General features: G+C 36.3%; 1 protein-coding gene across 6 annotated transcripts in view; it reads right to left on the bottom strand.

Moving 5' to 3' along the window:
- The window catches only part of PIAS2 (protein inhibitor of activated STAT 2), a 90,299-nt gene that overhangs the window by 53,392 nt on the left and 9,775 nt on the right, over window positions 1-27,132 (bottom strand). For 5 of the 6 annotated variants that reach the window (XM_032309143.1, XM_032309144.1, XM_032309147.1 and 2 more), the window contains exon 2: window positions 13,563-14,037. In XM_032309143.1, the coding sequence (XP_032165034.1) occupies window positions 13,563-14,037 (475 nt within the window). Of the gene's footprint in view, window positions 1-13,562; window positions 14,038-22,541; window positions 22,584-27,132 lie in introns of those variants that run through there. The other variant, XM_032309145.1, reaches the window with a different exon arrangement.

The raw sequence follows: 27,132 nt of genomic DNA, 5'->3' as shown, positions 1-27,132 counted from the left end.
ATGACTCAGGGACATGAATCAGATATGAATTTATTCAAACCCTTTCCTTTTTAAACAATCCTCCATAAGGTAGATTCTATTTTTCAAAGACAGCTACAACAATATTTCCCATCAGCCCTTCTTATAACCTTGACATTCTTTCAATGAATCAGTGGGGTCTTTATCACCCTTCCTTTGAACTTGAGTGGTCCTTTGCGACTGCTTTAATCGATGTTATGCATCAATTACATAGCATAAGTGATGCTATGTAACTTGCAAGGCCAGGACACAAAAGCACCATGCACTTTTCCCCTGCTCTCTGGGGACACTCTCTTGAGACCCAGCTCTCAGCTCTCACGCTCTAAAGAAGCGCAAACCAGACCAAAGGAAAAAGCCTTATATAAGTACTCTAAGCCAATAGCCAAGCTGAGTCCAAGCCAAAGGTAACACAGACACCACACATGAGTGAAGATGCCAGATGTCAGATAATCCCTTTTCTAGACATCAAGTCACCCCCAGCCCCTAAGTGTTCTCAGCTAAGACCGCAGACATACTCAGCTGGAGACAAGCTATCTACACACTGTTGGAACTTCCAATTCCTAACAGGGAAAATCCACGAACATAGTAAGATGGCTATTTTACACCACTGTACTTTGGAATGATATATATATTATACAGCAATAACAAAACTATGCCACAGCCTCATGAAGTAATTTAAGTATTAATCTTAAAAATTCCAAGTTCTATCATTATAGTTAGCTTCACTTATAATTACTAATTGATGAGTCCTGCTGATATGACATAATATGACTCTTCTAGACTTGTGGATATTGGTTCTTTCAACCCTTTTAAACATAAGTGGACCAGAATATTACTGTATCCTCATCTTAGCCCTACTGGTTATTATTTGAGGGATAGGAAATTTACATAAGAGCTCCAAAGTCCTTCTTTACTCCCCAATTAAAATGGTTGGCTCATTTGCTTTATTTTTAAGATTTTATTTATTTGAGAGAGAAAAAGCCCCACATACACTCAAGAGCAGTTGGGGGGGCGGGAGGGTGGGGGGAAAGGGACATGCAGACTCTGCACTAAGCATGGAGCCTGATGCAGGGCTCAATTTCAGGACCCTGAAATCATGACCTGAGCCAAAATCAAGAGCCAGACATTTAACCAACTGAGCCACCCAGGCACCCCTCATCTGCCTTTTAAAGGTTATTTTGTGGGGTCATGATCTCAGGATCATGAGATCAAGTCCTGCATCAGGCTCAGCACTCAGTGCAGAGTCTTAAGATTCTCTCTCAGGGTGCCTGGGTGGCTCAGATGGTTAAGTATCTGCCTTCAGCTCAGATCATGATCTCAGAGTCCTGGGACTGAGCCCTGCATCCGGCTCCCCGCTCAGTAGGGAGTCAGCTTCTCCCTCTCACTTGGCCCCTCCTTCCCTGCTGGGCTCTTTCTCTTTCACTTGCTCTCTCTTAAATAACTAAAATACTTTTTAAAAAATTCTCTCTCCCTCTCCTCCTCCTCCCAGCTCACACAAACACAAAAAAAATCTTTTTTAATTTAAAAATAAAGGCTGTTTTGTGGATCAAATGCAATAACATATGTGAAAGCATTCTGAAAACAATATAGCACTATACATATGTGATGTATTTTCAGTTCCAGAAGTCCTAATCAAAAATGTCTGCTTTTAAGCTCAGGATAAGAAATCTGTAACATACAATGGTAAAAATATTAGATTGGTAACAGACTTCTCCACAGAGATCTGGCAGGCCAGAAAGAACTGGCATGATATATTCAGAGCACTAAATGAGAAAAACATGCAGCCAAGAATACTATATCCAGCTAGGCTACCACTGAAAATAGAAGTAGAGATAAAAAGCTTCCAGGACAAACAAAAACTAAAAGAATTTGTAAACACCAAAGCAGCCTTACAGGAAATATTGAAAGGAGTCCTCTAAGCAAAGAGAGAGCCTAAAAGTAGTAGACCAGAAAGGAACAGAGACAATATACAGTAACAGTCACTTTACAGGCAATACAATGGCACTAAATTCATATCTTTCAATAGTTACCCTGAATGTAAATGGGCTAAATGCCCAAATCAAAAGACACAGGGTTTCACAATGGATAAAAAAAAAAACCCTTGGGGCGCCTGGGTGGCTCAGTGGGTTAGGCCTCTGCCTTCGGCCCAGGTCATAGTCTCAGGGTCTTGGGATCAAGCCCCGCATTGGACTCTCTGCTCAGCCTGCTTCCCCCGCTCTGCCTGCCTCTCTGCCTACTTGTGATCTCTCTCTCTGTGTCAAATAAATAAATAAAATCTTAAAAAAAAAAACAAACACACCCTTAATATGTTATCTACAAGAAACTAATTTTAGACCCAAAGACACCTTCAGATTTAAAGTGAGGGGGTGGAAAACAATGTACCATGCTAATGGACATCCAAAGAAAGCTGGGGTGGATATCCTTATAACAGATAAATTAGATTTTAAGCCAAAGGCTATAATAAGAGATGAGGAAGGACACTATATCATACTCAAAGGGTCTGTCCAACAAGAAGATCTAACAACTTTAAGTATCTATGCTCCTAACATGGGAGCAATCAACTATATAAACCAATTAATAACAAAAGCAGGGGCGCCTGGGTGGCTCAGCGGGTTGGGCCTCTGCCTTCGGCTCAGGTCATGATCCCAGGACCCTGGGATCAGGCCCACATCGGGCTCTCTGCTCATCAGGGAGCCTGCTTCCCTCTCTCTCTCTCTGCCTGCCTCTCCATCTACTTGTGATTTCTCTCTGTCAAATAAATAAATAAAATCTTAAAAATAAATAAATAAATAAATAACAAAAGCAAAGAAACACATCGACAATAACACAGTAATAGTAGGGCACTTTAACACCCCCCCTCACTGAAATGGATAGATCATCCAAGCAAAAGATCAACCAAAAAATAAAGGCCTTAAATGACACACTGGACCAGATGGACATCACAGATACTTCAGAACATTCCATCCCAAAGCAAAAGAATACATATTCTTCTCTAGTGCGCATGGAACATTCTCCAGAAGTGATCACATCCTGGGTCACAAATCAGGTCTCAACCAGTACCAAAAGACTGGGATCATTCCCTACATATTTTCAACCATAATATGCTCTGAAGCTAGAACTCAATCACAAGAGGAAATCTGGAAAGAACCCAAATACATGGAGGCTAAAGGCGCATCCTACTAAAGAATAAATGGGTCAACCAGGAAATTTAAAAATTGAAAAAATTCATGGAAGCAAATGATAATGAAGACACAACGGTTCAAAATCTGTGGGACACAGCAAAGGCAGTCCTGAGAGGAAAAAATGTAGTGATACAAGCCTTTCTCAACAAACAAGAAAGGTCTGAAATACACAACGTAACCCTACACCTAAAGGAGCTGGAGAAAGAATAGCAAAGAAAGCCTAAACCCAGCAGGAGGAGAGAATTAATAAAGATCAGAGCAGAAGTCAATGAAATAGAAACAAACAAACAAAAAAAACCCAAAAAACAAAGAACAAACAGTAGAACAAATCAATGAAACTAGGAGCTGGTTCTTTGAAAGAATTAGTAAGATTGATAAACCCCTGGCCAGACTTATCAAAAAGAAAAAAGGACCCAAATAAATAAAATCATGAATGAAAGAGGAGAGATCACAACCAACACCAAAGAAATACAAACAATTACAAGAACATATTATGAGCAACTATACGCCAGCAAATTTGACAATCTGGAAGACATAGATGCAATTCCCAGAGACATATAAACTACCAAAACTGAACCAGGAAGAAATAGAAAATCTGAACAGACCCATAATCAGTAAGGAGACCGAAGCAGTCATCAAAAATCTCCCCACAAACAAGAGCTTGGGGCCAGATGGCTTCCCAGGGGAATTCTACCAAACATTTAAAGAAGAACTAATACCGATTCTCCTGAAACTGTTCCAAAAAATAGAAATGGAAGGAAAACTTCCAAACTCACTTTATGAGCCAGCATTACCTTGATCCCAAAACTAGACAAAGACCCCATCAAAAAAGAGAATTACAGACCAATATCCTTGATAAACACAGATGCAAAAATTCTCACAAAATACCAGCTGATAGGATCCAACAGAACATTAAAAGGATTATTCACCATGACCAAGTGGGATTTATTCCAGGGCTGCATGGTTGGTTCAACATCTGCAAATCAATGTGATACAATACATTAATAAAAGAAAGAACAAGAACCGTATGAATCTCTCAATAGATGCTGAAGAAGCATTTGACAAAGAACAGCATCCTTTCTTGATTCAAAATTTTTCGAAGTATAGGGATAGAGAGTACATACCTCAATATCATCAAAGACATATATGAAAAACTCACAGTGAGTATCATTCTCAATGGAGAAAAACTGAGAGCTTTTCCACTAAGGTCAGAACATGGCAGGGATGTCCATTATCACCACTGCTATTCAACATAGTACTAGAAGTCCTAGCCTCGGCAATCAGACAACAAAAAGAAATTAAAGGCATCCAAATTGGCAAAGAAGTTGTCAAACTATCACTCTTTGCAGACGATATGATACTTTATGTGGAAAACCCAAAAGACTCCACTTCAAAACTGCTAGAACTCATACAGAATTCAGTGAAGTGTCAGGATATAAAATCAATGCACAGAAATCAGTTGCATTTCTATACACCAACAAGACAGAAGAAAGTGAAATTAAGGAGTCCACCCCATTTACAACTGCACCCCAAACCATAAGATACCTAGGAATAAACCTAACCAAAGAGGCAAAGAATCTGTACTAAGAAACTATAAAGCACTCATGAAAGAAATGGAGGAAGACACAAAGAAATGGAAAAATGTTCCATGCTCATGGATTGGAAGAACAAATATTGTGAAAATGTCTATGCTACCTAAAGCAATCTACATATTTAATGCAATTCCTATCAAAATACCATCCATTTTTTTCAAAGAAATGGAACAAATAACCCTAAAATTTATATGGAACCAGAAAAGACCTCGAATAGCCAGAGGAATATTGAAAAAGAAAGCCAAAGTTGGTGGCATCACAGTACCAGACCTCAAGCTCTATTACAAAGCTGTCATCACCAAGACAGTATGGTACTGGCACAAAAACAGAAATATAGATCAATGGAACAGAACAGAGAGCCCAGAAATAGAACCCCAACTCTATGGTCAACTAATCTTCAACAAAGCAGAAGAAAATGTCCAATGGATAAAAGACAGTCTCTTCAAGAAATGGTGTTGGGAAAATTGGACAGCCACATGCAGAAAAATGAGACTGGACCATTTCCTTCACCACACACACAAAAAGACTCAAAATGGATGAAAGACTTCAGTGTGAGAAAGAAATCCATCAAAACCCTTGAGGAGAACACAGGCAGCAACCTCTTCGACCTCAGCTGCAGCAACTTCTTCCTAGAAACATCACCAAAGGCAAGGGAAGCAAGGGCAAAAATGAACATTTGGGACTTTATCAAGATCAAAAGCTTCTGCACAGCAAAGAAAACAGTCAACAAAACCAAAAGACATCTGACAGAATGGGAGAAGATATTTGCAAATGGCATTTATCAGATAAAGGGCTAATGTCCAAAATCTATAAAGAACTTACCAAACTCAGCACCCAAAGAATAATCCAATCAAGAAATGGGCAGAGGACATGAACAGACATTTCTGCAAAGAAGAAAACCAAATAGCCAACAGACACATGAAAAAGTGCTTGATATCACTTGGCATCAGGGAATTACAAATCAAAATCACAATGAGATACCACCTCACACCAGTCAGAATGGCTAAAATTAACAAGTCAGGAAACAACAGAAGTGGGCAAAGATGTGGAGAAAGGGGAACCCTCCTACACTGTTGGTGGGAATGCAAGCTGGTGTAGCCACTCTGGAAAACAGCATGGAGGTTCCTCACAAAGTTGATAATAGAGCAATCCTATGACCCAGCAATTGCACTACTGGGTATTTACCCTAAAGATACAAAGTAGTGATCTGAAGGAGCACGTGCACCCGAATATTTATAGCAGCAATGTCCACAATAGCCAAACTACAGAAAGAACCTACTAGATATCCATCAACAGATGAATGGGTAAAGATGTGGTATATATATATAACGGAATACTATGCAGCCATCAAAGGAAATGAAATCTTGCCATTTGCAATGACGTGGTTGGAACTAGAGGGCATTATGCTACACGAAATGAGTCAATCAGAGAATGACAATTATCATATTATCTCACTGATATGAGGAATCTGACAGGCAAAGTGGGGGCTTGGAGGGTAGGGAAGTAAAAAATGAAACAAGATGGGATCGGGAGGGAGACAAACCATAAGAGACTCTTAATCTCACAAAAGAAACTGAGGGCTGCTGGTGGGGGGAGGGGGGTATGGAGATGGTGGCTGGGTTATGGACACTGGGGAGGGCATGTGCTATGGTGAGTGCTATGAGGTGTGTAAGCCTGACGATTCACAGACCTGTACCCCTGAAGCAAATAATACGTTATATGTTAATTTTAAAAAGAGAGAGAGAGAGAGAGAGAGAAATGTATCTGCTTTTAGGAGCACCTGGGTGGTTCAGTTGTAAAGCATTTGCCTTCTGCTCCCTCTCCCTCTGCCACTCCCCTTCTCTGTCAAATAAAATCTTTAAAAATATATTAGAAAATAGGGGCGCCTGGGTGGCTCGGTGGGTTAAGCCTCTGCCTTCAGCCCAAGGTCATGATCTCAGGATCCTGGGATGGAGCCCCACAGGCTCAAGCCCACTCGGGCTCTCTGCTCAGCAAGAAGCCTGCATCCCCCTTCTCTCTCTGCCTGCCTCTCCGCCTGATTGTGATCTCTGTCTGTCAAATAAATAAATAAAATCTTTTTAAAAAATTAGAAAATAAACCTCTATTAAAAAAAAAAGTCTGCCTTTAAAGACAGCCAAAGTTTAAAAAAAAAAAAAAAAGGAAAGAAAGAAAGAAAGAAAGAAATACAGTCCAACAGATGCATTTTGCCAACTATTCAATAATAATGACTTTCTCTTGGTAAGATATTCAAGTAGAAAATATTTTAATATGCCTAAAAATGTTAACTATTGTTAGTAAAACAGGAAACTTCCAAAGCTCCCCCACCACAGAAAGTTATACGGACACCTTTTAATAAATTGGTTTACATTTAGTCAAGAATGCTTCCTAGCAATGAGTGCCTAGTTAACAGGAGTTTATAAAATGACCCACTCAGGGAAGAGTTAAATCAAGATGTTATATAGGCAGTTTTGTGAATTAGCATGGCTCAGTCTAACTAATCTGTAAATATAATATTTCATAATGTAACAATGAATAAATAAAAGTTTATTATACTGCATCATCTAAGATCTCTATCCTTAGCTAATAAAATGAATAGTTTATTATACTACATCATCTAAGATCTCTACCACCCACCAATCAATTGTTCCATTGCTGCCAATCAATAATACTCTTATAATTTATTCCCTTTCCCATCATATCTCTGCATCCAAAGTAAAGTGGGGAAACAATCCTCAAACATGTATAAATAAAAATACACACAAAAACAATATTCTCATACAGTTATAATAAAAGAAATAAATACAAAAAGTTCTGTTCTATATTTGTAAATAAGCTTGTTTTTGATAACTCGTTTCTTTTTTTTTTTTAAGATTTTATTTATTTATCAGAGAGAGAGAGAGGGAGAGCGAGCGAGCACAGGCAGACAGAATGGCAGGCAGAGGCAGAGGGAGAAGCAGGCTCCCCGCTGAGCAAGGAGCCCGACGTGGGACTCAATCCCAGGACGTTGGGATCATGACCTGAACTGAAGGCAGCTGCTCAACCAACTGAGCCACCCAGGCATCCCTGATAACTCGTTTCTTAACACACTGGAACAGGCACATGGAATGCTTTCAATAAACACGAGTGATTCTATATTCCCATATTCAGTTGTTTACAAATAATTATCATTGAACATTGTTTTATATGAACACTTTTCAAATGATAATCCTATGTACACACCCAAATTTTTCTAATTTAATGGAATTCACTCAGAAACCGGAGTCATTTGAAAGAATTTCATCTAGACAGAAACCATCACTGTATTATTAATCATCAGTGAAGGTTAATACGAAAGGACTTTTTTCCCTATACAACAGCTGCAAAGATCATGTGGGGAGAGTAGAGCACTGAGGTTTCATGCTTCTCATAAAAACAGTGACTTTAATGCAGAACTTTCAAACAGGAGAATAGTTACCAATTTCCCCATCACTGGAAATCATTGATTTCCTTCACCCCAGTCCTCTTCTTCATCCGCTATATCCTTTCAGTCATTAAGTCCTGCTTTCTAAAATTTTCTTTTCGGCTGCTTCCTCTCCGTTTTCACTACCACCAGCCTACTCAGAACTATTACAAGTAATTGCTGTAATGAAATGAAGAGCAAAGTTGCCTCTCTCCGGTCTCCCGTCAGAACACGGTGCGGAGCTGGTCATCCTTAGCCTCACTCTCACCACCCTTCCGCTGCTCACAAATGCTCAGCAGCTTCCTACCTCAGAATGAACCCAGTCTAAGCTCCTTTACCTGTGAGCACCTCCATAACAAAGGCCCCTCCTCTTCCCTAGCAAACCTACATTTCCCCATTTCCACATTTCCAGTGGCTCCCCAAGTCTTACTCTTTACTCAAAACAGTTTCCTCGGTCAGATCTCACAACTATGCCACTTCCATTTCTGCTACTGCGACTACTCACAGTTCTCCCCTTTCTTGGGGTTTCCTCTCCTAAAAATGCCATCCATTCAAAGTAGACAAATTCATACTTCAAAGCTCCGTCACGTCTGACTCCTACTCCAAGAAGTCTTGACTGACTTTGCCGATCCTGAGGCTGACACAGCATGAGTTTCAGATACACAATTTATAGTTCTTCATCATACAGGTACATAGCTCATGACTACCTGGCTCTCACGTCAATACTATCTCCCCAAATAGATAACCAACTTCCTAATGGCCATCTCATATTTCTGGCTTCTCCACAATTAGACTATATGACCATACCCAAATTAAATCCTCATTACATACCCATTAGCTGTGTTAATAAAAATGATGCGTATAGTATCTGAATTTATCCAAACTCCTTAGAAGTGAGGTTCTATTTTAATGACTTTCCATCAACTGCACATCACTTTAAACCTGTTTAACTGCACCCAAAAAGCTTAATGAGTTATTTCCTAATATTCAGGAATTTAAGAATATTAAAAATGTTAATTCTTACTAAGTCTCACTGTTTAAAGATTAAAAGGCCAATAATAAATTAAAAGACCAATGCTGATGAGGGTATAGAAAAATAATATAATCATACCCTGCTGGATTATAGATGTTAGGCATAAGGTTTCTGAAGCAACTGCTGAAACAAAAGCTGAATATCAAAATATTAAGTACCTGTACTGACTTCACAGTGGCATTATATTTCACAAATATGCTCAAAAATGCTCAGCAGCTAGGTATTCAGAAGCACATATGCAAAAATTCTAATAGCAGCAATGTTTTAAAAACTGCAAGAATAATGACCGACCATGCTGGGTACTAAAATACTTTCAAATAAATAAAAAACAAAAATGTCCACCAACGGAATACTGGTTAAGTGATGGTACAAGATATAATAAGATCTATTTAACCCACAAATCTATAATGTATTTCCAAGAAACACTGTTAAGAAAGATCATCATGATGCAGAACTCCAGGAGGTGCTATTGGCAGAGGATACAAGTAAAACAGTATCCTCTCTCACTAGTAACGTGGCACAGTGGTTCTGCAGTTGGAAAAAGCTCTTTTAATGAACAGGAAAAGACAGAAGATGACAACATATACAGAAAAACAGTTTACTACGCTACAACTCCAGCTGGGTAATATAGGACGTTAGGAGGGACCTTCCCTTTGTTATATTTCCATGATGTTTGAATTTTCAATTACTAGCATAAATCACTTTTGCAATCTGAAAAGCACAATGAGTAAGTTTTAAGGAATTAAAGACTCAAAATACTCTGAAGGTATTTCACAAAATACCAAATAGCTAGATGTATCAACATACAATGATTATAAGAGCCAGTCACAAAAGAATATAAATCATCACATAAATTTCAAAAGCAAATCAAACATTACTTTTTTAAAATACATACATGGTAAAACAAGCAAAGGAGAGAAATATAAATTCAGAATAGTGATTTAACTCAGAAAAGGCAAGGAGATGGCTTGAAGATACTGGCAATGTTCCTTTTAAAAAAACTAGGCAGTGGAGGGGTGGGAGGAACACCAGGGTGGGCCTGGATCTCAGCTCAAACAAAACAAACACAAAAAACAAAAGTAGGTAGTGGTTTCACAAGTGTTCATTTCACTGATTTTTTTTACACCTTAATACTTTATATATATTCTTTTGTACAAACTAAATAAAGACAAATTTCTTAAATAGAAAATTCCCAAAGGATTTCATCTTCCAAAGTTCTCTTTAAAAAAAAAAAAGAAGGAAAAAGACAACTGAAAAGAAGAAAAAAAGACAACCTAATAACTAAAGACAACATAATAGCTATTTAAGGGAGGAGAACAGAGAGTTCTGTTAGTTTTTGAATTATGGGGTTATCTATTTGTTAGAGTAAAACCTTAGTCACAGAGAACTTTAGTATTGTGTACACTCTTGTTTTTCAGATGCCACAGTTGGCCATTTTAAATGCTAAAATATTTTTATTATAACCATTTTGAATAGAAATAATTCCAAACTACAAAACTATATTACAATGTATCTCCTTAAACAGAATATATACATCATGGTTGTTTCTTGGGTTCTTTTTTAAGCATCAATACTTGGGCCATGCTGTAACAGCAACTCCCTCACTACTAAGGGCTATCAGTTTCAATATACCAAGAGGTTTGGGAATAACATTTTTTGACGTCTTGTATCTATTTTTGCTAGCACGGCCCCTCTAGTCTCTCTTATGTTGTCAATTCATTTCTACTTAACAATAAGTTGATGGCTTAGAAATCATCTAATCAACTGTATATAAAATCAAGTATACACAGACTGGTTTGCAGATGTTAAGAATATGTGCTTTGAAATATGGATTTGAGATCTCTTTGGCCTCCTGAGGATTTTTAATTCTCAATCCCCAAATATAAACAGGTTTCTCAATAGCAGGATTCCAAACAAATGAACTTCCGCAGAATTTCTATTTTTATGTATATTTTCAAATTATAAAACAATTAATAAAAATTAAGGAAGCTTCTGAATGTCACTGCATTGCCTTAGACACTGCGACACTGAAAGTTTTCAATTAAAGGTCATTACTGGAAATGATTAATTTTTTCCACTTTCATTTGGCAGACTATATGTTGATGTGGATTTTCTAACTTTCCACCTCCAAGTCTAAAAGAGCATTTCTTAGATCACTGTTTTATCAATCTGACATAACAAGATTACATACATTCAGAAAATTCTTTTTTTTCCTCCTTAGGAAAAAAATCTTACCTCCAAGATAAGGAAATGTTTATTGTTTTAAAACAAGAATCAGTCTATAAATTCAAAAAAAACAATGATAGGCAGGACTCTTGAAAAACATATGCACAGATAGTTTTTAGCTCAGGGGTAAAAGTTATTTCATAAACCTTAAGGTTACATGTTATCTCTTACATTCTAATTTAAACTATGAGCAAAAGGCAGGTTTTTCTTAGCCACTCTTCAACACAAAATACCTCTGGCATTATTTTATCTAAGTGAAATGAGATAGGAAAATTTTATCTTAGTAAACTCACGAAATGCCTACTACTCTCCTTTAACCTTATGGACGTAGTGAAAGAGAAACTCTATGAAATACAGAAAAGCAGAAAACTCCAGTTTCTATCTTTGAACTAAGCAGAGAAATACAGAAAGAAAATCACAAAGCCTCTCCAGAGTTCACCCCTTGGTGCAACACTGATGCTAAAGAACAGAGAAGACACGCCTGCATCTTCTTTCCAGGCACACAATCAGGTCTCTTTCAGTCCCTTTCACTGTAACTACAACCCCCCTGCCCTCTCACATCTTCGCCAGCCTCACCTTAGCCATAGTCTCAGGACCTATGCTTAGGTAGGGGCACCTAAGCATATTACCAGTCTGAATCTTTCTCAAAATACATACAAAAAAAAATTTGCAGTAACTGCCGAGAAAGAAACATGGAAATGAGCCATGATATGCTCCACTGGTATAAACAAAAATCCATGACAAAGATAGAAATAAAAAAAATTATGGAACCATTTTAACCAAATAAATGAACCTGTTTAAAAAAAACAAATGAATCTTTTTTCTAAATCTCTATAAAAGCATAAAAGAAAGGCAACTAGGTAATAAACATTTAAAAATGTTTGCTTTGGTTATTAATTCTAAAAATAAAAAATGTAAACAAGACACAAGCTTTCACCTGTCAAAATCACCAAGATTTGTTTTTAATAACACCTAATAAAGGCAGGAAGAAAGGCCATAAGAGACACTCTGTCACTTTGTGTAATGCAAACTGGCACAGCTCTTCTGGAAACTAATTTAGCAACATGTTATCAAGAATCTAAAATTAAAATGTTCTTACTCTTTGATGCAATAATTCTACTCAAAGAACTTTGTACAAATAATAAAAGGTGAACACAATCCTTACTTCATAATAAATGTAATGAAGAGGTAAAATGCATTTCTCTACCTGACTGGCTAAGTATTGCTAAATTAAAACTTTTAAAGTGAGGAGGAAGGGGCTGAGAAAAGCACAGCCACCAAGACCTGCCATCACTCAGGCCGTACCGACTCCATTAACCAGTCCTACCCCTCAAAATGTCCTTCTGGCTCAACCAAGATATACAGCAGCATAATCTTCTACAAAAGGAAAAAAGCACATTGATACATATTTAAGAGAGTTCCCAAATGACTTGAAATAAAAAGAGTTTTCCCAGAATGAGGGGGGGAAAAAAATCTCCAAAATTAACTATGAAATGCCATTTCCTAAACAATTTATTTCATCAAAAAATCCAAATACCTCTGTAAATAATTTCATTAGGCAATAAGAAATCATACCATTAGTACAAAGAAGCCATCATGTAGGTAAGAATTTGTTAAAGTCCCATGTATCATTTTTTAGGAATGATAAAATTAAATTTTCTGAGCAGTGAATGGATATTAAAAAAGCTAATAAACACGTGTGTCCAACTCCATGTGCCGAATTAAGTATAAAAGGTTTATTTCTTATGAAAGCAGTTTAAACACTATGTTAAATGGAAACTAAATATCTGTAAAAATACCAAAACACAAATTACACACAAGCAATATCTATCTGTACCTGTTCCTACACACAAAGATGTAATTTGAGTTCTAAGCTATAAAAATGTAGGTATGATGAATTAGCATTTCTATACTAGATTTCAGTCATGGTTGCCAATATTTTTTATCTGGCATTTACTTGCCATTAATGTTTGCATTTTATAGTATTAACAGCAAATTGTTAATCACTAGTTGAAGGCCTCTTGCCTTAGTTATTCCCTCATCTGGAAGGAACTAATTTCTCTAACACTTACCTAAACTCGTGGGCTTGATGAGAACATCAAGGACATCATAAAAGGGCAAGTTTTTTAACTGCACATCAGGATGGACAGGAGGGATTGGGGGAGATGGCTGCTGCATCTCAAACGTGGGCTTCGTGTCTTGAAGCAGCACAGAACCCACAGGAGAGGACGGTGAGTGCGGTGTAACCGAGGTGGAAGGCAGCGCGTGGATTCCAGCCACGGCCAAGTCAGGTTCTACAGGTGATGAGCTACCATCCAAATTGAAAACTGAAGATTTGATGGTGGATAAATCAGAGAGTCCTTCCAGAGTCCGTGGGTACCGGCGTCTGTACAATTCTCGGATTTTGATCTGAACCGCAGGGCTGCAGCCGCTCTTCAGTAAATGCAACGCCCTCATCAGGAGGTCATGCTTGCGTCCACTTTTATTCCGTCCAGCAAAGCCTAGTAACACTTGCAGTTCAGAAACCCTAAAGCTAGAAACCATATTCTAAAAGGGGGGAAAAAAGGACATAAGCCAAGAGTCACTGTCAAGCATATAAAAACCCCATCTAAAATATACCATAAAATCCGATTTTACCAGCATTTTATCACCTGGTATATGCTAGGAGCCAGCATTTTCACATACCACTTAAGATTGATCCTATTTATAGAGCCAGTGCCCACCCAAGTTACATTCAAGTTATGGCATTAATCATGGTCTGCTCTACTAATCTTGATAATCTATGGCCTATCAGTTTCTACTTACCACCTCACTATCTGATGATGCTGAAGTGTAAACCTGTATTTGCTTTATGACTATGAAATTTATAACCGATGAAAGTTTTCTTTTCATCCTATCAATATACAATGTAATGCCTGCTACAGTACCATCAAAAATAAACCTAACAAAAATTAGACTTTTGCAAAATTATATGCATAACTTCCAATACTAAATAGTAAATCTACAAAATCAGGAAGAATTGTGATCCAAAAATCCAGTGAATTTTTCACCCCAACTCAAACTACTAAGAAACAGATAATGCATGGTCATTACACTTCAAATCACTTCATTTCCTCCATGTGTTAAAATGAAGATTTTATCAATCTTACCCCAATGCTATGGACAACAAACATGAAAAACAAAATTCTTGGCTTACGTCAAGATGTTACAGATTACTCATGGTTTCATGCATAAAAAGGACTATGACAGCTTTCTCAAGTGTCCTGCCAAGAAAGAATGCAATGCACCTTTCCCATCCCCAATCCTAACACTTCAATTGAAGTTGGCTTACCCTACAGTGGCGTAAGCAACATTACCACATGCGAACACTAACAAAGGCAGTCATACAGACAGAATACATCCAGGACAGCTTCTAAAGAAATCTAACTCAGAGTTCATTGCTTTGCTTCCCTCCTTCTATTATTTTCACATTACTCTTTGCTTTAAGGAAACTTGTTTTACAGAAATGACGTAAAAGAACACAAAGTCACCCTAAGCTTGGCTCTCAAAATGGGATTTCTGGGAGGTCTCATATCACTTATTTCCAATCATAAATTTGGCAAAGGATGCTAATGCAACTGGCTCTATTAGTTGCTGTAAATATACAAACAAAAAGGAAGAAAGAGATAAGGGCTCACAACATGAATGCAGAATCAGGACATTCTGAAGCAAAAAGAAATCCCCCTTAACTCAGTCTTCAACTAAATTTCAGCTGTCACCAGGTAAGGTGAGCCTACTATGAAAACTACCAAGAAGGGATTTCAGCTACTGTTCTCCACCAACCTCCAGTGTCTATATCTTTAGTATAATTTTTAATGTAATTTTTTCCAAGTGGACTTTATCCAGTCCATTCTGCTGCCTCCCAAAGTGTGTCTTCTAATACTTCAGTGGCAACTGCTTTACGCTCCACACAAAAGAATTTCTCAATAAATGCTTGCTAACTGATTTTAAGGAAATTCTATGAACCAGAGAGAAATATGTTGGCAGGACTGATTTTTAGAAAAATATATAAACAGGGGCACCTGGGTGACTCAGTTGGTTAAGCAACTGCCTTCGGCTCTGGTCAAGATCCCAGGGCCCTGGGATCGAGCCCCACATCGGGCTCCCTGCTCAGTGGAGAGCCTGCTTCTCCCTCTCCATCTGTTGCTCTGCCTGCTTGTGCTTTCTCGCTCTTTGCCAATAAATAAATAAAAATCTTAAAAGAAAAAGATACATAAACAAAATTTTAAAAATATCTAAACAAAAAATACAAATTAAGACCAGGACTTAAGGATGCCTGGGTGGCTTAGTCAGTGAAGTATTCACCTTCAGTTCATGATCCCAGAGTCCTGGGATCAGGTCCCACATTGGACCCCCTACTCAGCAGGGAGTCTGCTTCTCCCTCTGCTCCCACAAGTGCCCGCATGTGCACTCTCAAGCTCTCGTGCTCCTGCACGCACTCTCTCTCTCTTCCTCTCTCTCTCTTGCAAAAATAAATAAAATCTTAAAAAAAAAAAAAGAGTTAAAAAAAAAAAAGACCAGGACTTTAAATCAACCTTGTTTCTTTATTAAACAACACTATTTAAAAAATTAAAGCTGAGTCATCATATAATTGGAACATCACATACAAGAGTGAAGGCAAGCTGAAGGTGCTACATTTAGAAAACCTCACTAAGGAAGTAAATATGATAGTTACATGCAATAACCAATGAATAAAAAGATTTCCTTGAGACTACTCTTCAACTCTTATATATGAGATGGAAACTGCACAAGCAGTCTAAAATTTAGGGAAGTTCTAATAAGTCAGAAGTCATGGTAAAGATCAACACAAACTTTGTAAATAGATATTCCATCTGCTAGATGTATAATAGGAGGTAGAGAACGGAACTGCTGAGGGAAATTGACAGATCACATTTATATTAACACTGCCTATCCCAACTACAATATTAAAACAATTTACATCTTCATTTATAAGTAGTTTTTGAAATCCCAATGACACAGATGGTTCTAGATCCAGAGTATTCCGCTAAGTGAAGTAAGTTAGTCTGAGAAAGACAAATACCATATGATTTCTGTCATATGTGGAATTTAAGGCACAAAACAAACGAGCAAAAGGGGAAGAAAAGAGAGATAGAGGCAAACCAAGAAAGACTCTTAACTACAGAGAACAAACTGATAGTTACCAAAAGGGGGATGAGTGGAAGGAGGAGTTAAAAAAGTGATGGGGATAAACAAGTGGCGTTATGATGAGCACCAGGGGTCATATGAAAATGCTGAATCACTAAACTGTATACCTGAAACTAATATTACACTGTATGGTAACTAACTGGAATTTAAATAAAACTTTAAAAAAACTGGGCAGAAAATTTCTCAAATAAAGACATATAGATGGCCAACAGAGACATGAAACGATGCTTAATATCGCTACTCATCACGAAAATGCAAATCAAAACCACACTGAGCTATCACCTCATACCTGTTAGAGTGGCCACTCCAAAAGACAACAAAAGTTGGTAAGGATGGAGAGAGTGGGAAAACTGTTGTGCACTGTTGGTGGCCGTGTAAATGGGTATAGCCACAAAGGAAACCAGTATGGAGTTTCCTCAAAAAATTAAAAATAGAACTACCAAAGAATCCACCAATTCCACTTGTGGGTATTTACCTGAAGAAAATGAAAATGCTAACCCAAATATGCATGCCTGCCAAGTTCATTGTACCATTATTCAAACACAATAGCCAAGATACAGAAACAACCTAAGTGTCCATAAATGGAAAAATGAGTAAGAAGCTGTGTATATATACACATACCCTTCAAAGCTGTATATCTACAACAGCTTCTATACATATACAATGGAATATTAGCCATACAAAAGGATGAAATCTTGCCATTTTATGACAACATGGATAGACCCTAAGGGCCTTATGCTAAGTGAAATAATTCAGACAGAAGTGGGCAAATACCATAGAATCTCACTTATATGCGGAATCTAAAAACAGAACAAAAACAAGAACACGAAGCTCACAGATACAGAAAACTGGTGGTTCTGATGGGGAGCTGTGGGGGAAAATGGGTGAAGGGGATCAAAAGGTACCAACTTTCAGTTATAAAACAAATATGATATGGGGATATAATGTTCAGCATGATGAGTACAGTTAATAATCGCATATTGTGGAGCTCCTGGGTGGCTCAGTCAGTTAAGCACCCAACTCTTGATTTCAATTCAGGTCCTGATCTCAGGGTCATGAGTTCAAGCATTACTCCATGCCCAAATTTTAAAAAAATTGTATATCTCAAAGTTGCTAAGGGAGATCTCAAAAGTCCTCATCACACACACAAAAATATTTTTGGTAACTATAAGGTGATAAATCTCTACTAGATTTATTGTGGTAATCATTTTGCAATGCATACACCTGAAACCAATATAATGTTATACATCAATATACCCTGATTAAGCAAATAATAAAAAATATTACCTGAAACTTGAAAAAAATTATTGGGGGAAATGAGTGGAGATGCAGGAAAACAAAACAAAACAAAAAAAACCACCAACTAGGTACAGGGTACAAAGGGAATTCTCTACCTTTGTAAGATGTTTCCACAGTAAAAAGTTTGTTTGAATGGGGAAAACTAGTTGTGGGTTATACAACAACTCTCTATACTATCTTCCCAACTTTTCCATAAATCTAAAAGTATTCTAGATTTGTTTGAGGCAAAGACAGACAGACTATGGTCTAAATACCATTTCCCACAAAAGGAACCCAGGCTCCTTGAGGAAATAGCTAATTGCAAGTCTGGGGTAGAAAATGCACACGATGAGCCTAGAACATCTGATCACACCAGAAAGCAAAGAAGTTATCAAAGACTACCGGAATCTTGTCAGAAGGACACAGAAAACAATCTAGTAGCCCAAGACCTCAAAAAAGAAAAATCACTGATCTCTGTTAACAGAATGTTGAGAAACCAACTCATTATTCTGAAAATTGTTAAAATAAGGAAAGCAATACAAAAAGATTTATTGGCTCAAAAAATGCCATATGGTTAATCTGCATAAATGTCAAAAGGGCATTTGCAAAAGTCCTAACCATTACTGATAAAACCTCTCAATACACAGGAACAGAATGAAACTCTGTTAACATGAGAGAGGATAGCTATCAGAAACCAAGAACAAATACCATCTTTAAAGATGAAACACTAGAAATAAAGACCCATAAAAGATGTTTTCTCATTTAAAATTATTCGAAGGTTTCTATACAATACAGATTTTAAAAGAAGCAATATTAATAATTTACAAATGACAGAACTTTCTATACTGAAATATTTATTACCCACTGAAAAATAAGACCTAAAAATAACTTAAGAAATTCACTGAGTTATCTACACATCGAACAGATTTTTGAGTGACTCATCAGGAAAAACAGTATTTAAAAATGAGTCTAATAACAAAATCTAAAATGCAAAGGCATAAATTTAAAAACTTTCCAATAGCTACATAAAAACAAGACATAAAAGAACCCTTGAATAAATTAAGAAATGTATCGTTACTAGATAAAAATAGTAAATACTGAAAAGATGTCTATGCCCCTAAATTGCATAAGTAAAATAAAATTTCAATGAATGAGTTGAGGAGCTTGACAGATTAAAATTTATCATAAAGGGGCGTGTGGGTGGCTCAGTGGGTTAAGTCCCCACCTCCGGCTCAGGTCATGATCTCAGGGTCCTGGGATCGAGGCCCACATAGGGCTCTCTACTCAACAGGGAGCCTCTTTCCCGCTCCCCCCCCCCCCCCGTCAACCCCTGCAGACTAGAACCTCTGCCTACTTGTGATCTCTGTCAAATAAATAAATAAAATCTTTAGAAAAATTTATCATAAAAATAAAATATATAATATGGCAGGTGGTGATGAATACAAAGGATAAAAATAATGAGAGAAAAGGACAGGGAATGAAGAGGTAAAGGATTTGCAATCTTAAAGAGAGAAGGTCTCCCTCAGGAGATAAATGAGTAAGTAACTGAAGGATTAAGAAGATACCCAAAGAGTATCTGGGAGAAGCATTCCAAGACCTCAGATGCAGCAGGTGCAAAAGCCATGAGTAAGAAAGCATGTCTCACACAGGAAAGGAAAAGTAAAAAGCCCATCAATGCTGAACCAGAATTTAGAGGAATCTAACATAGCAGAACGATGACCAAAGAAAATGACAAGCCCCGGGGAGGAAAGTGATTAGCTTAAACAAACATTTACTGTATAAAATTATAATAGCAGATTTGTAAGGCTAAGAAATGACAGAACAAAACTGCAGACAATGACATGCATGTAAGTTGGCAGAGTGGGGAGCAGTTTAAAAATGAAATAAAACTTTCCAATTAAAACTGCAAGATTAGGGGCACCTGGGTGGCTCAGTGGGTTAAAGCCTCTGTCTTTGGCTCAGGTCATGATCCCAGGATGCTGGGATCGAGCCCCGCATCCGGCTCTCTGCTCAGCGGGGAGCCTGCTTCCCCTCTCTCTGTCTCTGCCTGCCTCTCTGCCTACTTGTGATCTCTGTCTGTCAAATAAATAAATAAAATCTTTAAAAAAAAAAAAAACTGCAAGATTAGTGAATATCACCACAGACACCAAAAAGAAAAAAATACAGGAATACTAAGAACAACTAGACACATGAATTTGGTAATTCATATGAAAAGGACAAATACCTTGAAAAATACAAATTAGGAAATTCACCCAATATGAAATAGATCATTTGAATAACCCTCCAACCACTCAGAAAATTTAATTCATAATTTTAAAACTCCCCAAAAGAGAGGCACCTGGATGGCTCAGTGAAGCATCCAACTCTTGATTCTGGCTCAGGTCACGCTCTCTGGGTTGTGAGATGGGGCCTCACTTGAGGCTCCACACTCAGCATGGAGTCTCCCCGAGATTCTCTCTCCCTCCCCCTGCTATTCATGCTCTTTAATAATAAAATCTTCAAAAAAATGAATTAAAAAATAAAACCCCTAAAAAGTAAATGATCAGGTCTAAATGGTTTTACTGGGTAATTCTACCCAAACATTTAAAGAATTAACACCAATCTAATCTAATTTTTTCCAGAAAATAGAAGATGACAGAACACTTCCAAATTCATTTTATAAAGCTAATACTACCCTGATGGCAAAACTAAACAAAAACAGTATGAAAAATAAGACTACAAACCATCACAAATATAGATGCTAAAATACTTAACAAAATGTTAGCAAAGAGAATTTAGTAATATATAAAAAAGAATTCTATACCATCGCCAAGTGAGGTTTATTCCAGGACTACATGGCTGGTTTAGTGTTTGAAATCAATGTAGTATACGCTTTTTTTTTTTTTTTTTTTAAGATTTTATTTATTTATTTGACAGAGAGAGATCACAAGCACGCAGGGAGGAAGGCAGAGAGAGGAGAAAGCAGGCTCTCCGCAGAGCAGAGAGCCCAATGCGGGGCTCAATCCCAGGACGCTGGGATCATGACCTGAACCGAAGGCAGAGGCTTTAACCCACTGAGCCAACCAGGCGCCCCAGTATACCCTTTTTTTGTTTGTGGTAGTATGCCCTTATTAAAAGCTTAAAAAAGAAACACGTGATTTTAACAGTCAATGCAGAAAGAGCACTGACAAATTTAACACTCATTCATGATAAAAATTCTAAGAACAGGAACAGAGAACTTCCTTAACCTGATAGAAATCACCTACAAAAGAATCTATAGCTAACACTACACTTAATGGTAAAAGGATGAATACATTACCCTAAGACTGGGAAGGAGACAAGAATGTCAAGTCTCACCAAATGAATCAGAATAGTGCTATATGTTCTGGATAAGGGTAAAGACAAGAGGAGGAAATAAGAGGCATACAGACTGAAAGGAAAAAATTTTTAAAATTGCCTGTATTTGCAGACCCCAAAGTATCTATAAAAACAACTCTTACAACCAATAACTGAGTTCAGCAAAGTTGCAGGAGACAAGAGTGACACACAAATATGAATCACATTCCTATGTATTAACAAAAAATATACAGAAACAAGTCTAAAAACAACAATACCTGTTTGAAAATATAACAAAACACACAGGACTTGTATACTGAAAATTATAAAATGCTAATAAAAGAGGTCTAAGAAAATTTAAATGAATGGATTCTCAAGGCTTTTAAGACTCAACAAAGAAACTACATCAATTTTGCCTAAACTGACACAGATTTGACACAGTTTCAACCAAATCCCACCAAGACTTTTTTATATTTAAGATTATTCTAAAAGGTATATGGAAAGGCAAAGGAACTAGAAGAGCTAAAACAATTTAAAAAACAGAAACAGAAATCAGTCCATTCCATTTCACAATTTAGCTCTGTTATCAAGACTGTGTGGTATGTTGTATGAGCAAAGGTAACACACAGGTCTATGGAACAGAACAGAGAACCCAGAAACAGAAACAATATGCCCAAGTAGTTTTTGACCAAGGTGCAAAAGTGACTCAATGGAGGAAGGACTGCCTTTCAACAAATGGTGCTGAAGCAAATTATACATCCAACTGTGTCTTACATTTTATACAAAAATTAACTTCAAATGGATCACGGACTTAAAACATTAGGATAAAACTATTAAACTTTTAGGAAAAAACACAGAAGAAAATCTTCAGGAACTAGGGCTAGGCAAAGAATTCTTAGACTTGACATTCAAAGCAAAATCCACAAATGGAAAAAATAAACACTGGACCTCACCAAAATTAAAACCATGTGTTCTGCGAGCCCCTGTTAAAAAAGATGAAAAAACAATCAAGAGGCTTGGCAACAGTATTTGGAAACCACATATCCAACAAAGCATGAGTATCTAGAATATATCTAGAACTCTCAAACTCCAACAGGAAAAAAAAAATCCAATTTAAAAAAGGACAAAAGGCATGAAGAAACATTTCATCAATAAGGATATACAGATAAAAAATAAGCACATGAAAATATGTTATCATTAGCCACTAGGGGAGTGCAAATTGAAACCTCACTGAGGTATCACTAGATACATACCAGAATGACTAAAATGAAAAACAGTGATAACACCAAATGCTGGCGAGGATGCAGAGAAACTGGATCACTCCATACATTGCTGGTAGGGATGTAAAATGGTACAGCCACTCTGGAAAACAGTTTGCAAGTTCTTAAAAAACTATATATACAATAACCATACAACCCAGGAATTGTACTCCTGGTTATTTTTAGCCCAGAGAAATGAAAACTTATGTTCATCAAAAAAACCTATGCAGAAATCTTAAAGCACTTTTATTTTTAACAGCCCAAAACTCTAAACAACATGGATGTCTTTCAACAGGTAAATGGTTAAACAAATCCAAACCATGAAATACTACTCAGCAATAAAACGTGATGAGCTATCAATACATAAAACAACATGAATAAATCTCCAGAGAATGATGCTAAAACCAAACACAAAACATAACACACTGTATGATTCCATTTATATAACATTCTTACAAAAGATAAAACCACAGAAATGAGAAACATATGACTGGGTCCAAGATATATTAAGGGGATGGGAAGGAAGTGGGTGTGGTGATAAAAATGACAACAAGAGGGATCCTTATAGTGATGGAAATGGTCTAAATCTTGATTGTGTCAATGTCAATATCCTTGACATACTGTTCTAAGGTTTTGCAAGATGTTACCACTGTGAGAACTTGGTAAAGAGTATGTGAAATCTCTGTACTACTTCTTACAACTGTGAGTAAATTAACAACTTTCTTAATAAAAGTTTAATTTAAAATTACAAAGACCAAGATTACTAGAGTGGATTAATATTTTTAATTCAATAGCCTGATATTCATAAGAGAGAAAACTATAAGAACACAAAAATGTAGGGATAGGGAGAATTTTAAAAATCAGGCAAAATTAGTTGACCAAAAGAGAAGATTACAGCTATAATATAAAACAATAGTATATAATACAAAGAGCATTCAAAGGCACAAAAAGTTAATAGAGAGTAAAAGCTCCAATTCAACAGGAAAATAAAAGCTTAAACTGTCATGTACTACCAACAATTTAAAATATATTTTAGAAATTAGTAAAACTGTAAGAGAAAACTGGGGGAAAAAAATGTTCTTCTAAAAGATTAACATCCAATCTTAACATCCAAGATTAATCTTCTAAAAGATTAACATCCATTAACATCTGCTCTCCAAAAACATATGGAAGATTTAAACAAAATTAACAAGCCTAACTACCAGACATATATAAAACTTTGTGCTTCCAACTGAAAAATCACATTCTCTCTAAGTACAAACAAGAACAAAAACTGACCGCAGTCTTAACAGATTTCAAAAGATCACTATCATACATATCATGCTTCCAAATTACAACACATTTACAAATCAATAACAAAAGAAACTCCCATGTTTGGAAAAAAAAACTTTTTAAAATAACTCAAAGAACTGACAATGAAAAACAGAAAAATACTCACAAATGGAAAATAATGAAAACACTGCACATCAAAACTTGTGCGATGCAGGGAAAACAATGGAGACCTATGTTAAAACACTGAAAATTAAAGAAAAAGGCATCCAACTTAAGAAATTAGAGACATAATAAAAATATGCCCCCCAAAAGCACAAATTAAATAAAAAGCAGAAAATAATGAAATGGAGGAAGGATACATTGAAGAGCATAAAAAAAATTGATCTCTGATAAGTCTTTAAAAAATTGGTAAGCTTTTAGTTTTTGAGAGATCAAGAGAAAAGGCATTAAAAGAAAAAAGACAAAAGGGACATCAACTACAAGTAATACAAAATTAGAGATTAACAACTTAATACCATAAATTCAAGAACATGAATGAAAAAGACAACTAACTTCCTATAAATATATAACCTACCAAAACTGGCTTGAAAATTGAAATCTTATAAGCATAGCAATTGAATCAGTGGTTAAGAAGTATCTCACAAAGAAAACACAGTCACAATTTTGTCAGGGAGTTCTATCACTTAAACAGATCATTCTAATCCTGCATAAATTCTTCCAGAAAAAGAAGAGCATATTTTTTTTAGGTCAATATTACTAATTTTAAGAAGTAAAAATCTTAAATTAACTATCTTCAGTTTGAGTCCAAAAATGAAAAAAGAGACAAATGAGGATTGACTTTACGCTTGAAACACAAAAGTTTCACCCCATTAACAGGTTACAAAGGGAAAACATCATCATCTCAAAAAAATGCAGAGAAGGCTTTTGATAAAATTCAATATCCATTCATGACTTTTTTAAATTAGCAAACTAGTAATAGAAAGGAACATCCTTAACCTGAAAAGATTATCTACAATAAACCTACAGCAAGCATCATACTTAACTGTGAAACTTTGAAAGCATTCCCTTTAAAATCAGGAACAAGATCAGGAAGCCCCCATCACCGCTTCTATTCAACACTGTACTGGAGATCCTAGCCAGCACATTAAGACAAGAAAAAGAAAGAAAAAAAAAGCATAAGAATTGGAAAGGAGGAAACAGAGAGGTCATTATTCACAGATAGGTCTGTCTACACAAAAATCCAAAAGAATTCTATTGATAATTTATCACAATTAGGAGTAGAGCAAGGTTGTTACACAAAGTCAAAACTGTACTTCTATACACCAGCAAGGTAGAAAATATAATTATGAAAAGATACCATTTATGATTTGATACAAAAACAAAGTACCTAAAAATAAATCTAACAAAATATTTGCAATAGCTTAGTTGAAGAAAATTATAAAAATTTATGAAAGACATTGTAAAAGGCCTAAATAAATGGAGATTACAATGTTCACGGTTAAGAAACCTTAGTTCTCTCCAAAATTATTTATAGATTCAATGCATTTCCCATCAAAATCCCAACAGATCATGCATGTTTCTGTCTGTATAACTTAGAAAAATGATTTTAAAATTACAAAGGATCAAACAGCCAAGAAGTACCCTAAAGAACTAGAAGGCAAGAAGAGTTGGCCTACTTCTTGTCCCTCAATGATTGAGTGGACTCTGAGACCAACCTTCCCTATGAAAATTTAGAAACTGAAGGTAATGTGAAAAACATCCATTTGAAGACATGAAGCACTATAAAAAGTCTCAAGGACCTGAGAGGTCAGTGCTGTGAAAAGAAGGGAAGTATAGAAAATGAAGTACAACATTTAATGGCTCTTTTCCCCTGCAAGTATCTGCCAGTGGAAAAAGGGCAATGGATAGGTGGAGAAGTCAAGATCTTTGAATACACTTATAGGGCTAAGGAAATGAGAAGATTATTTGAAAAATATAACCTGCAAGAGCTGTATCTGGGATATGTACTGAATTCCTATAAGTTAGCAGGAAAAAGACAGATAAACCAATATAAATGTGGGCAAAAAAATTGGCAAAGTCATGACACAAAAGATATCCAAATGGCCAACAGACATAGTAAAAGGGACTTAACACCATTACTCATTAAGAAAATACAAATTAAAACCATTAAATATTCACTAAAATGTTTAAAAGAGTGGACAAGGAAGAACATGAAGCAACTGGAACCCTATTTTGCCAGTGGAAGGGAATACACAAATTACAACAACATGCCAATAAATCTTGCAAACAAACTGAGGGGGAAAGACACAAAAAATATATACACCATACAGTTCCATTTATGTAAGTTTCAAAGAACAGACAAAACTAATCTAAGACCAGTATCAAGCCAGTACTATCTTTGAGGAGACAGAGGTTAGTCACTGGGAGGTAACTCTAGGGTCCTGGTGATGTTCTATTCTCTTCATCCACATTTGGTTATATTGAAAAAATTCACCCAGATGTATTCTCATGATCTACATATTTCCTACACGAATGCCCTATATCAACAGAAGTTTGTTTTTGTGGAAGTTGTTACAGAATTGGGAGTATTAAGACAATGTGATGGTGCTGTCAGTGCAGATTAAAAGATAAGAATCCAGAAAACACAGACAGATTCAATTACAGAACTATTAAAATTAGTAAGAAAAAAGGTTTTTTAAACCTAGTACAAACATGGACAAGAGACACGAAACAGGTAAGAGAATCTCAGAAGAGCTAAGAGAATATTAATAAGCGTAATAAAAGATGCTCACTTTCATAACCAAAGGGAAAAATTAAAAACCATCAAGTGAAATTTTTACTCAGTCGCAAAAACATTCAGTGTGATCAAAGTGTTAGCAAGAAAGCGAAGTAATGAAAACTTCTACATTGTTGGAAAGAGTAAATACTGATACAATCCTTTTTGGAAAATAATCTGACCTCATCTAGTCAGACACACATATCCTTAAATCCCAGCAATTCTACTCCTAGAACTTCTGCAGTGAAACATACAAATATTTACATTAAATGAAATCAATAAAAAATTACAAATAGTGTCAAATCAGTGCAGATTAAGTTTATAGAATTTTTCTTTATTTGCATTTTCAGCATATTCTGTGGTTCAGAAGTTTGGATAAAAAATTTGGTGACCTGTGATAGGAAAAAAAAGGAAACTACACAAATTTCCAACAAGAGAAATGATAAACTGGTATTCATACAATGGAAAATTAAAAACGATAATAAAAAAAATACAGCATCATTCCATTTGTATAAAATTTTTATGTACATAAAAATT

This window comes from Mustela erminea, chromosome 13 (assembly GCF_009829155.1).
Source record: "Mustela erminea isolate mMusErm1 chromosome 13, mMusErm1.Pri, whole genome shotgun sequence".
Taxonomy (NCBI): domain Eukaryota; kingdom Metazoa; phylum Chordata; class Mammalia; order Carnivora; family Mustelidae; genus Mustela; species Mustela erminea.
This window is presented reverse-complemented; position numbering and strand designations above follow the sequence as displayed.